This window comes from Pelmatolapia mariae, linkage group LG16_19 (assembly GCF_036321145.2).
Source record: "Pelmatolapia mariae isolate MD_Pm_ZW linkage group LG16_19, Pm_UMD_F_2, whole genome shotgun sequence".
NCBI classification, from domain to species: Eukaryota; Metazoa; Chordata; class Actinopteri; order Cichliformes; family Cichlidae; genus Pelmatolapia; species Pelmatolapia mariae.
In genome coordinates, this window is record NC_086241.1 from 61,926,216 (window position 1) to 61,938,953 (window position 12,738).

The 12,738-nt window shown below is 40.0% G+C and overlaps 1 protein-coding gene across 1 annotated transcript; it reads right to left on the minus strand.

Moving 5' to 3' along the window:
* Positions 1-234: 234 nt before the first annotated feature.
* LOC134644721 (V-type proton ATPase subunit C 1-B-like) lies at positions 235-9,711 on the minus strand. The gene is made up of 12 exons (XM_063497759.1): positions 9,580-9,711; positions 9,104-9,171; positions 7,249-7,331; positions 6,713-6,807; positions 5,552-5,643; positions 5,353-5,448; positions 5,203-5,271; positions 2,598-2,690; positions 2,419-2,506; positions 2,241-2,338; positions 2,032-2,155; positions 235-324 (listed from the first exon to the last, which is right to left on the minus strand). The coding sequence occupies exons 1-12, from the start codon at positions 9,709-9,711 to the stop codon at positions 235-237; spliced, it is 1,128 nt and encodes a 375-aa protein (XP_063353829.1).
* Between the last annotated feature and the right edge of the window lie 3,027 nt (positions 9,712-12,738).

The following is a 12,738-nucleotide window of genomic DNA, read 5'->3' on the forward strand; positions in this document are numbered from 1 at the left end:
AAACACAGGACACGTGCAGCTTGCTTTGTGGTAAAGACGACCCGAGGATTATTTACACCTTCCTGTATTTACACCTTACATCTTTCTCCTTTAAGAGAAATGTTGAAAACAATATATTTATATTCTCTGATTTTATTTTAGCGATCGGGGTCTTTATGTTTCTGGCTGTGAGTGACTGAACGGGAACAAACCACAGCTTGTGTGTGCTTGCTCTTTCAGTCTTGCTGTTGACAGCTAGCTGATGTCCAACACGTTGGTGCTGATATGAAAGCAGATGTAGGAGAAGTACTCCTGCTGACAGAGTCCTGGGATGTCACAGCTCACCTGTTTGGCAGATCAGACACAGAAAACAGTCACACACACACTGAACCAGCAGCAGTGTTTCACTAAATTCAGCTTGAGTTTGTGTGTTATTATTATTATTTCCTTTTTCTCTCTGTTGTCTCGAAGGTCACGAGTGAACTTGACTGAGAGATATGTTATTTCCTGCTGGCTGATGACAGGTTCTTCCTCACTCAGACATCAACAATCTGGGAAAGCACTTCACTTGTTGGTCTGTCAGTGGTCTTATATAACGATACCATATTTACCCAATAAACTATTCGCAATAATTCTGTCATGTTCTTGGGTCTTTTGCTGTTTTTTGGTCATTTGGGTTCTGCTGTTGTTAAATATCTTCAGTTTATTTCTTAGTTTGTTCATGTGTTTAGTTACTTCCTGTTTTATTTTATTACTTATTTGTCTCGTGTGCTTTATATTAAGTTTCACATCCCTTGTCTCGTTGCCTCACTTGGTTTCAGCTGTCCTCCCAGGTGTCTCTTGTTTGCATTAATCACCCTGTATATATATTCCTTTAGTTTGGCGGGGGTCTTTGTTGTGTCCTCCCTCATGGTTTTTGTGTGTGGCCCTGCTCTGTTTCACTAGTTATTGGATTTGTCGTTCCTGTCCAGCTTTTGTTTTGTATTTTGTATAAGTGCAGCATTAAACCTGTATTTGACTTTATTCCTGTCTCCTGTGTTTCTGCATTTACATCCAAATCCTGCCTGCAGCAGATGCACATAATGCACAATTAATTTGTAAAAACATTTAGTTCTAAGTTGTTTGTTGTTGCTTGAGTCTTGATTTCAAAATATTTATTTTTTTTAACCTAAAAAAAACCAAACAGGCTACATGAAAAGGTTCAGATAAAAATTACAATTTTACATCACCAAGCAGCAAAATAACTGTACCCATTGAGGAAAGTGCTTACAGTCAAACTCAGAGAAGTAAAAGCTGTTACAACAATTAAAAGGGGTCCAAGAGTACACTACGAATGTTCCACTGTTCAAAAATTAAATCTCATACTTCTGTCTGTGCTACTTTTGTAGAAAAACTCTAAAAAGTAAACTACAGCAAGTTTCCATTCAAATTAAATGGCTATGAGATTGCATATTGTTGAAAAAATAAGGTTTGAAGTTTTTAAATAATGTCTACCTGGAAAAAGCTCATTTTTAGTTTATCAGGATTAGTTCAGGCAGGCCATCAAGTCAAGCAGTCCCAGACTGACTGGCCAGTCAACCTGGCCACAGTTGTGTACCTCTACCCAAACTCATCATTTTGAGGCTCTGTTTGATTTACTGAGTCACACAAAAACGTCACTTTGGATACACCATAATGTTTCCCATTTGTGTTAACAGTTTTTTTTTTAAAGAACAAGCTTAAGGTGGACATTTCATCTTTTACTAAGGAAAGTATTATGGGCATGTTTTCAAAAGACAACACAATGAATACGATACAAAATGGCCTAGGTCATCCCTTCCACTAATTTTCAGATATCTGTGTAGCACACAACTGACGAGGCCAGCATTAGATGACAACTCAGCACTTCATTCTTTCATCCATATATGGTTCCTCCCAGCTTCAACAAACAAGATGTCGTCAGTTAAATCCCTCAACTTGTAGCTTTTCCAACTAATGTTGGTGCATCCATCTTCTGTATGTCTGTGCTTTACATTAATATAATGACAACATTATAACACTGTGGCTCCTTACATCAGTAATGCTGGCGGTGGGGTCCAGATGCACAAATAGTGAAGCGAGTTCTTCTTTCAGTTTCTTCGAGTGCTTCCTGTCAGTCTGCAGTAGAAGAGCCTGATAATTGACAGGTAACCCATACCTGAAAGGAGATATCATCACATGAAAATCAATTACGAGCCCTCTTCACGAAAAAAAAAAAATCACCACTGTCATCAGGTGCCGACCTCAGGACTGATTCCACAAACACCCGCAATGCTTTCAAGTGAATCCAGGCAACAAACACTTCACTGAAATTCACCTTCAGCCAGCGTACAAAGATTCCCTGTGAAAGAGAGAAGCGCATTAATAAAACACCACAACATTTAAAGAAACTTCAGAGAGCGTATATAATGTTTGACTCACATATTGCTCCTTTTTGTGAAAACTAAGCTGCATAATCTCCCGCTGCTTCTGCTCCTCCAGATCAAAGCTGTAGTCCCGCACGAAGAACCTGTGTGGACCAGAGGCTACACTTTGGTAATTCAAACAGACAACACAGATTTGACCTTATTGGGTGTTTTCTGTCACACCGTCCTGCTTACTTGCTCTCCTGGGCTTTGGCTTTGAATTCACACACAGCTCTTTTGAAAAGTGTCACTGAGAAGACTCCCCCCTCTCCGTTCTCATACAGCTTCCTGACAGTCACATAAGACAACAATAGAAAAGATGTAGCAACAAGGTAAAAGACAACAAGGAGTAAGTCAAGTAGTGTTTGTTACTTGCATTTTAACTTATTGCTGCAGGTTCATTTCAAGTCTGTGTTTATTGAGCCAATATAAATGTTATTGTGATTTGGCACTATATAAATAATGCTGAATTGAATTACATGGAATTTGTCATGAGTCCTTAACAGACTGATCACAATGTAATAGCAGGCTGATAGGATTTACATGGGCAAAATCAGGTTCACTGTAAGAAAAACACTCATCGGCCACTTTGTTAGGTAAACCAAGTAGTAGGGTCAGAATTTGGCATAAACAACATGAAAGCATGGATCCATCTTGCATTGTCATCAGGCTTGTGGTGGTGGTGGTGTAATGGTGTGGGGGATATTATCTTGGCAAACTAACTGAGTATCATCTGAACACCTGATTACTGTTGCTGACCATGTCCATCTCTTTATGACCACAGTGTACCCATCTGCTGATGGCTGCTTCCAATGCTTGCATGACAGTGAGTTCACTGTACTCAAATGGCCTCCACAGACACCAGATCTCAATCAAATAGAGCATCTTTGGGATGCGGTGGAATGAGGTTTTGCATCATGGATGTTAGCTGACAAATCTGAAGCATGTGTGTGATGCTGTCCTGTCAATATGGACCAAAATCTCTGAGAAATGTTTCCAGCATTTTGCTGAATCTACACCAGTACAACAAGTTGTACCTAATATAGTGGCCAGTAAGTGTATGAGTGTTACAAAAACTAAGATGGAATGTTAGCCATTTTAGTTAGTCATTTTTGACCAGGACATGTCCTTCAAGGCACATATTAAACAAATATGTAAGACTGCTTTCTTCCATTTGCGCAACATCTCTAAAATTAGAAATATCCTGTCTCAGAGTGATGCTGAAAAACTAGTTCATGCCTTCATTACTTCCAGGCTGGACTACTGTAATTCTTTATTATCAGGAAGTCCTAAAAACTCGCTGAAAAGTCTTCAGCTAATCCAAAATGCTGCAGCAAGAGTACTGACAGGGACTAGGAAGAGAGAGCATATTTCTCCTATATTGGCTTCCCTTCATTGGCTCCCTGTTAAATCCAGAATTGAATTCAAAATCCTGCTCCTCACTTACAAGGTCTTAAATAATCAGGCCCCATCTTATCTTAATGACCTTGTAGTACCATATCACCCTATTAGAGCACTTCGCTCTCGCTCTGCAGGCCTGCTTGTTGTCCCTAGGGTATTTAAAAGTGGAATGGGAGGGAGAGCCTTCAGTTTTCAGGCCCCTCTTCTGTGGAACCAGCTTCCAGTTTGGATTCGGGAGACAGACACTATCTCTACTTTCAAGATCAGGCTTAAAACTTTCCTTTTTGCTAAAGCATATAGTTAGGGCTGGACCAGGTGACCCTGAATCCTCCCTTAGTTATGCTGCAATAGACGTAGGCTGCCGGGGATTCCCATGATGCATCGAGTTTTTCCTTTCCAGTCACCTTCTCACTCACTATGTGTTAATAGACCTCTCTGCATCGAATCATATCTGTTATTAATCTCTGTCTCTCTTCCACAGCATGTCTTTATCCTGTTTTCCTTCTTTCACCCCAACCGGTCGCAGCAGATGGCCGCCCCTCCCTGAGCCTGGTTCTGCCGGAGGTTTCTTCCTGTTAAAAGGGAGTTTTTCCTTCCCACTGTCGCCAAAGTGCTTGCTCATAGGGGGTCATATGATATGATTGTTGGGTTTTTCTCTGTATTTAATATTGTGCTATCTACTGTACAATATAAAGCGCCTTGAGGCGACTTTTGTTGTGATTTGGCGCTATATAAATAAAATTGAATTGAATTGAATTGAATGTGGAGTATTATTTTCTAGAAGTTAAACAATTATCAGTTTAGCTGTCTAGGCCTTATACTGACAAAAGAGTGTCTTACAAGTGATAAGTAGATTTCTTGGATCAGGGGTGCCTCCAAGGGGGGGCAAAGGGGGCACTGGCCACCTCCCAAAATTTGCTGCCTCCCCCCAGTGGCCCTTCCTGGCAAGATTGTCCTATGTTGGTGACAATTTTAACAAACATGAGCACAAGTGATAGGAAGACACCCTACATTGAGTTGAAACATTAACTTGCTATTTATTTATGCATATACAATTTTTGTCATTGGTATTGTGTCACTTGGTATGTCCCCCACGATTTCCCCTTCCTGTTTTGGATGAAATTATTATTTTTTTCTAGAAATTGGATTATTTCCTGCACATGAGCTCTGACAAAGTTATTTTTTTCATGTCAACTTTAACATTTTACTTGTCAAAAAAGACATTTTCTTTTCGCTGCTGCAGATCCAGGCCAAAAGACTCTTACTTTCTGCCGGTAATGAAACACCTGCGGTTACTTAGCCTGACCTTTTGGATGCTGAGAGCAGCTACTGGTGCACTTGTACTTGGATCGAGTGGAATTGTTTGTCTCATGGCCAAGAGTGCATAAAGACAGCTCACCTGCTCGACCGCGGAACCACAAATTTTGACAATGACTCGTAACTCCTCTCCCATTGCGAGTAGCTTCCTCTGTGACCAGAAAATATGCAGAAACAAACATTTTAATATTAAGACTATCCCAGAAAAACATAGTCATGTTGTGTCACTGACCGGGCCACCACTACCAGCAGAGTGGTGAGGTACTCTGAGACCACCAGGTCTTCATTCCTCACGACATCATTCAGACTGCAAGTTTGTAAATTGCCACTGCAAAGACAGAAATTCCACTTTAGTATGTAGATATGTATACATGCATATCTGTAGATAATGTAGGGATTTATTTCTATTTAATATAACTAATGTTTCTCACTCTAGTTTGTGCTCGAGGTTTTGCAAGCTCGCTTTCACACTGTTGTACGCTGCAGAACGAGATTTTAACTCTGCCTCCACCTGCGAAACTTCCTGAAACACATGCAGGTGTTAAAACTGGGGTAGGCAACATGTTTCTGCCATCTGAGAGGGAACCAGAATTATGTAGCTGCTTCGGAATTTGTTTTCAGCCTGAAATGCGAGGTTTTTGCCAAACGTCTTTTCAGAGTTTATAATTAGAATAAAGTGTTGGAACTGGTTAAAAACAAAGGACTTTGAAGTGGAGGAGCAAAGTCTGAATTAAGTGTGATGTCAAAAATCAGCAGTGACTTATTCTGGTGGACAGAGCTTAAATGGGAAAAGCTGTAAAAGTGGTGCTCACTTTCAATTTTAGGAGTTTTTTTTTCTCCCTCGTAGTATTTAGCTTTAACAGCACACACACATCAAATATGTAATGTATGTATTAAATGCAGAAGCAATTTTGAGCCAATGTAACCTGCAAGTTTATCTTTATTCTAGTGATGTCAGCGTTAATCTCGTTAAAATGACGTTAACGCCATAACCGCATTAACACGGCAAATCTCCGTTAGCGAGTTAGCGCATATCGCCCTGTGCGTGGGGCTGCGTGGCGTCAACACATTAGTGTGGTTACCTTGTTAACGTGTTGGCTGACAGCACTACTTTATTCATTTTAAATGTAACTGAATTTAGTGAAATTACAATCTAGTGAAGTTTACTCTGCCATTAGTAGGATTTCTGTGACACACTGTGTAAAGAGTTGTTCAATATTTCCTGTAACTCTGGCCTGAAAATCTGAAAATGTAAGAGTTTGTCGTGATGATCTTTAGCTGTGGTTCATTTATAGCCTCATGTTGGCATTTTACTTCTAATGATTGCTTTTATGCTTCAAAAATCAGAAAAGTGAGTCAGTTCATTAAGATTATGAATAAAACATGTAAGTAACTTTTAATGTAAACATTTTATATCATCGCCCAGTCATATAAAACTGCATATGAAGGTATGCTAACAGGTAAATATGTTAGCATGTGAACTGTGACTTTGCTGTGTTTTTTGTGTCTATCAACTTGATAAGAGTTTAGTTATAAATTGCTGTCATATTTATGTCATTCATTATCATCCCCACTTTTTTATGAGGTTGTACCTTGTTGATGATTTCTGCCAGGCTGGAGAGAGGTAGAGATGTAGGATATTTTGCTTTGTCCCACTGAAACTTGATCATGAAGTTCATCAAGTCAACTAAGAGAGAGGAAAAAACATAAGTTGTGTATCCAAATGACACAACTTTAAACACACCGAGGGTTTGGTATGACTTTAAAAAAAAATCAAGCAGATACTACAGATGTGGTTTATAATAGGAGTCACACAGAACTGCACTCCAGCTCAAAGAGCAGATAAAATACCCCTCAGAGACTTGAGGTAAGCTTTCAGGGGTGACAGGGCTGCTCTCTGGTTCTTGCTGTGGTCTGATGGGGGGAGAGTAATCAGACATGCTGGTTAGCCTGGTCTGCTGTTGTTCTCTCCTACAGCCTGCAAGCATTAGTCTACAGTAAAAGCATCAGGCCTTTAATGGAGTTTTTCAGTAGCTGTTAGTCTTAATAGCTGTGTGTATGTGACCTGTATCCAGTTTCTCTATGAGATAATTAACACTCTCAGCGTGTGTGTTTGTGTGTGACTCACCTCCATTGGCCAAAGCATTTTCCAGCACTTTGTCACTAGACTCCAGCACCTCCTTCATACACTGGCATGTTTTTTTGATCACACTGACCAGGCGACAGGAGAAACACCATCATTACACAGTGTTTATGTGTTTTGCATAAAGTTCCTGCTACACACAATGAACTGTTGATGTAGAAACATCTCAGACTGAAGAAAAAGTAAGGAATAAAACTAAAGAAATCTTTATGCATTAAAGACTTCCCCTGATGGTCTGCTTGCTTGCTTGCCTAACTTGTCTCTGTGCAGATCTCTACACTGTCCAGAGCTCCTCGAGTGTGACGTAACTGTTTTCTGTCCTTGGTTCGCCTGTTGCCTGTTTTCAAGCCTCTTATATAGCTTTGCAGTTATACCAGTTGCTTGAGTGAGCTCGGTTTCAGCAATGATTTTGCTCACTTAGCTTAGTTTTTCATAAATTTTGCTGAGGCGTTTCAAGGGCACCTGCTTGCTTGCCTATACGTCATATTTCTTTTCTTCAGTAAATCAGAAACAGACTGTCACAGAGAAGTGTTCCTGTTAGATTCTATTATAGATGGCTGTAGTTTCCAGGTCTGGAAAATTAAGCCAAAACATTCTTTCAAATGGCCAGCAGGGGCTGAGTCCACTGGTTGCCAAAAGGCTTCTGGTAGTAAAAACGTCTATGGGAAAACAGTCAACAACTCTCATCCTCTGGGACCTCAGTAAACACTTTCCTGATCACTTGATGGGCTTAATGGCTAGTTTAAAGTCTTTATGAATAAAATGCTTATTTGGTACATAACTGTAATTATTTGAATCAGATAGGAGGGTTATTTATGTTATGAATTCACTGCAAGCAGTAATACACATACAATCACATCCAGATTCTTCCAATGCTTGTGCAACTGTTTAATTAAATGGCAAAATTATGAAATCAAAAAAGTCTGAGCTCCACGCTTCATATTAAGACTTCAGTGGATGACATCATCAGGGTCCATCCATCTATCTATCCATCTATCTATCCATCTATCCATCTATCCATCTATCCATCTATCCATCTATCCATCTATCCATCCATCCATCCATCCATCCTCAGGGTTTTCAGGGTCGCAGATGGTTGCATTTACCAGCAACACAAGTTATGCTTACTTTTTTACTTAATGAAGTTCTTTCTTACATTTTCATTGTGCAATTCAACATTTCAACACCTGAAAATACTGACATCCACACCTCTTTTTTTGGGGGGGGGGGTTCCATGTTCCATGTTTTCCATGTAACTCAAACTGCATTTCTTATATTTGAGATTTTACTTTTCAAACTTTTGAATTATAGGTTTCATAGCTTTAATGAATGCAACTAGTCTAAAGTATCTGCTGTCATAATTAAAGTTTTGTTATGATTTTCACTTTTCCTAGCATTTAAATCTGTTCTTCTGGTCCATGTTCTGCTTTTCCCAGTTTGTTTCCTTATGTTTTTCAGTTGCATAGGTAAATTTTTAACTTTAGTTGGATTTATGGGGTTCTTTGTGTTTGTTTGTTTTATTCCCCCCCCCCCCCCCCCCCCCCCCCCCCCCCAGCATCTTAAGTTCTTACCTTTAATACTCATTTTACTCTAGGGTGAACTGTCTCTTTAAAGTGTGCACTGTGTCAGCTCGAATGCACCAGCAGTGAATTTAAAATCAGGAGGGAAAACTAACCGATAGCTGCCCCTGACCATCAATTAATCATGGCACAGACCGCACAGGAGCTCAGAATCATTGGGTCTTAATGAGGAACAAAGCTGCACATGAAAATGCAAACATGCGATGATTAATGAGACAAACGTATTCACAGATCGAGAGCAGCACATTCAGCTTTTTTACCTTTCAGTCAGCATGTCGAGTTTGGAAAGATCATCTGACACGCTGAGCAGACTGTCCAGTACTCCCACCTGAGGTCACGGCACACACAGCACAGTTAATGTTACTGCAACCTGCGTTTAATAAATCTGACTTCATAAGACCCTGCATTTACAATCACTACATCTAAAGCTGCTTAATGTCTGAACTCTTGATGATACGGAAATGCGTTTCCTGGAAGACAAGATGCTCATTGATCACGTTGAGTGAAACGATTCAGATGGAAATTTTGCCTCAAACTGTAGAGAGCAACCTGAGCCTTTACCTCTTCATCAGAGAAGGACACCAAACACCATCACTCTCCTGTACTGCTACAAACACAGAGCTAACACACACTCATGCCACTTACTCTTTGTTTTTGTTAGTGCTGAGACACCTTTTTATCTCACCCTGTAGCACAATATCATTTGTTTTATCATTCAGATGATGCACATCCTCACCTTAAGATCTGGAATGGAGAACCTGCAGCAGGAGGAGGCCAGGTTGGTTTTGGCAATGGTGCGCTTGAGCTTCTCTACACTGGTTAAACTTGTTTTGTCCAGTGGAACAGAAATCAGCCAAAAGTCCGTCATGACTTCCCACAGGTACTGCCTTTGGCACCAAACTGTGATCCTGAGCAGACAAACTTATAATAACATGAACTCTACCACTGAAATATGTAGAGTTTTATTCTAAGGCAGATTTGTAAAATGGTATGATTCACCTGTGCTCAGGATTTTGTTCTTTCAGCTCTTACCTTGATAATGCAATAAAGGAAAGAGGAACCTCTTTTCAGAGCAGAGGCTTACCTTCAGGTTATCTTCATGACCGTGCTGTGCCTGTCCCCGTGTGAGTGTTGGAGAGTCTGAGCAGCAGCTCCACCTGAGACTGGCTGACAGCCAGCCCACTGTCCTCTGCTGTCTGTCACCAGAAGCAGTTACATCACTCCAGGTGATCTGAGCACAAAACATTTTTGTGTGTGTTTGTGTGGATGGGCCGACTAATAGATCGATGAGCGCGAAGAACATAAGTCCAGTTTGTAAAGATAAACATAAAGCTCTGATTAAAATGAATAGGACGGTTCAAGAATGGTATGATCTTTTTGATGCCAACAAATAATCTATGTATAATCTCTTGTACATATTTCTAATTTCACAACAGAAGTTTGGCTTATATATACAGTGAAGGTAAAAAGCTGAAGTACTTACCAGAAACATAAAAAAAACATCATCCAAAAGGAAACCAACCTTTACTACAATAAACCCCAAAACACTGAAGCAACATTCAAAGTTCCACCCATGATAAGAAAAAACAATAAACTCACAAATAAACCTCTTCAAGCTCATTTTTAATTTGGACAAAATGCCAATGTTATTAAAAACATTTAAATCATACGGTCCAATTGTATATGTGAAATAGCCCATTAGCCTAAGGAGTGTGTCACTGAACACTGGAGCGCTGTTAAATAAATGACCCGACCATTCCTCTTAAAACCATTTCTGTTCAATGAACATATCACATTTAATTTTGCAAAAATGATAATTTAGATATGTATAATTATAAATGAAAACTATAAGAAGAAGAAGAATAAAACAGGCTACAATATTCAACTGAAATGTGAAATGTATAGTGCTTAAACTCTTACAAAAACAAAGAGTCCACATGCTGGACTCTTTGCTCTACAGCTAGATTTTTATGAGACTGTACATTTTGGCATTAAAGGAAATGAAACTCCAGCTAAGGAGCCACAAAAAGCATTTTCATTGATTTAGTTTTCAGCTTCAGACAGAAATCAACAATATAATCAAGTAGAAATTGAAGGAAACATGGCGATAGCAAAGGGAAATAGATAAGAAAAGGATGATGGTTTCACAGAAATGGAAGGAAAGGAGAAACTGGGATGTATAAGAAGGAGTATAAAACAATAAACTATTATCAAGACTCGGATTTGAAGACACTGGATTAAACTTAACATAATTTATATCTATTTATAGCTTTTTTCCCCTCATCTTTGTTTCTTCTTCTTCTTTCAGCTGCTCACAGGGATCACCAGAGCGGATCACCTACCTCTATCTCACACTACCCCTAGCATCTTCGTCTGTCACTCCAACCCTCTACATGTTTTCCTTTACTACATTTATGAATCTTCTCTGTGCTCTTCCACTTTTCCTCCTGCCTAGCAGCAGCATTTCTTTGACATCTATTGTCCAGTATATCCATTATCCGTCCTCTACACATGTCCAAACCATCTTGGCCTCGACTCTCTAACTTTATCTCCAAAATAGTTGACCTAACCTGTTCCGCTGATGTACTCATTTCTAATCATTTTCATTCTGATCACTCCCAATGAAAACAGATCTGCCATCCCCAGCTTGGCCTCCTGTCTTTTTGTTAGTACCACCATCTCCAAACCTTACATCACAGCAGGTCTCACTACCATCTTGGAAACCTTTTCTTTCACTCTTGCTGCTATTCTTCTGTCACAAATTACCCCTGACACTCATCTCCACCCACTCCTTCCTGCCTGTCTCTGCTCTTTACCTCTCTCTTGCACTGTCCATTGCTTTGAATTGACCCCAGGTATTTAACTTGTACACCTTCTCTACCTCTACTTATAGCAGCTTCTCCTTTTTACCTGTCTCCCTCTCATTCACACATATATTCTGTCTTGCTTTTACTGACTTTCATTCCGATCACTTATCCTCTGATCACTTCCGATCAGAGGATAACTGCAAATCTCCAGACTCTTTCCCACCTGCTCTCACTACAGATCACAATGTTGTCTTCTAACATCATAGTCCATGGAGACCCCTGCCTGACCTCATCTGTCAGCCTGTCCATCACCACCGCAAACAAGAATAGGCTCAGAGCCAATCCCTGATGTAATCCCACCTCCACCTTGAACCCATCTGTCACCCCGCACACCTAACCACAGTGTCACTGTCCTCATATATGTCCTGCATCGCCCTCACATACTTCTCTGACACTTCTGGCTTCCTCATGCAGTACCACAGTTCCGCTCTTAGCATCCTATCATATTATTTATGTAGATCGACAAAGAAACAATGCAACTCCTTATGGCCTTTTCTATACTTCTCCTTCAACACTCTCAAAGCAAACATTAAATCTGTAGTGCTTTTATTCAGCAGGAAGCCATACTGCTGCTCACTGATCATCACCTCTCTTCTTTAGCTTGTTTCAGCAACTCTTTCCCATATATCCGTGGTATGGTTCATCAGCTTTATCCCTGTGTAGTACATTTTTGTAAGTACATTTCCATCTCTGTCCTTAATCACTCCAACCTGTTGCACATTCTTTTCAAATTGGTCTTGCTGCCTTTAGCCAGTCATTATAAATCCTTGTCTCCTTCTTTAGTGTCCAACCTAACCTCACTATAAGCCATTTCCTTTGGCTTCACCACCTCTCTATTTGTTGTACCTAGGTTCCTAGTACACACGTCTTCTTTCTTCATCTTCTGGACATCCTTCCTTTGAATAATCTAAGGAGCTTGGAAAGAAAAACGACTGGACTTCCTTAAGTGTTTTCTTTCCAGGCTCCTTAGATTACCATGGCCTGGATGACTGAGAACCTACACAGACATCCTCCTTTGAATACTTTAC

What these genes read in the sequence shown, in the direction of transcription:
- LOC134644721 (XM_063497759.1), bottom strand. Translation starts at nt 9,711, where the DNA reads ATGACGGACTTTTGGCTGATTTCTGTTCCACTGGACAAAACAAGTTTA. An exon ending in CTCGACATGCTGACTGAAAG is followed by an intron (nt 7,332 to 9,103) that starts GTAAAAAAGCTG and finishes TCGCCTGGTCAG; the next exon opens with TGTGATCAAAAAAACATGCC. An exon ending in TGGCAGAAATCATCAACAAG is followed by an intron (nt 5,644 to 6,712) that starts GTACAACCTCAT and finishes CATGTGTTTCAG; the next exon opens with GAAGTTTCGCAGGTGGAGGC.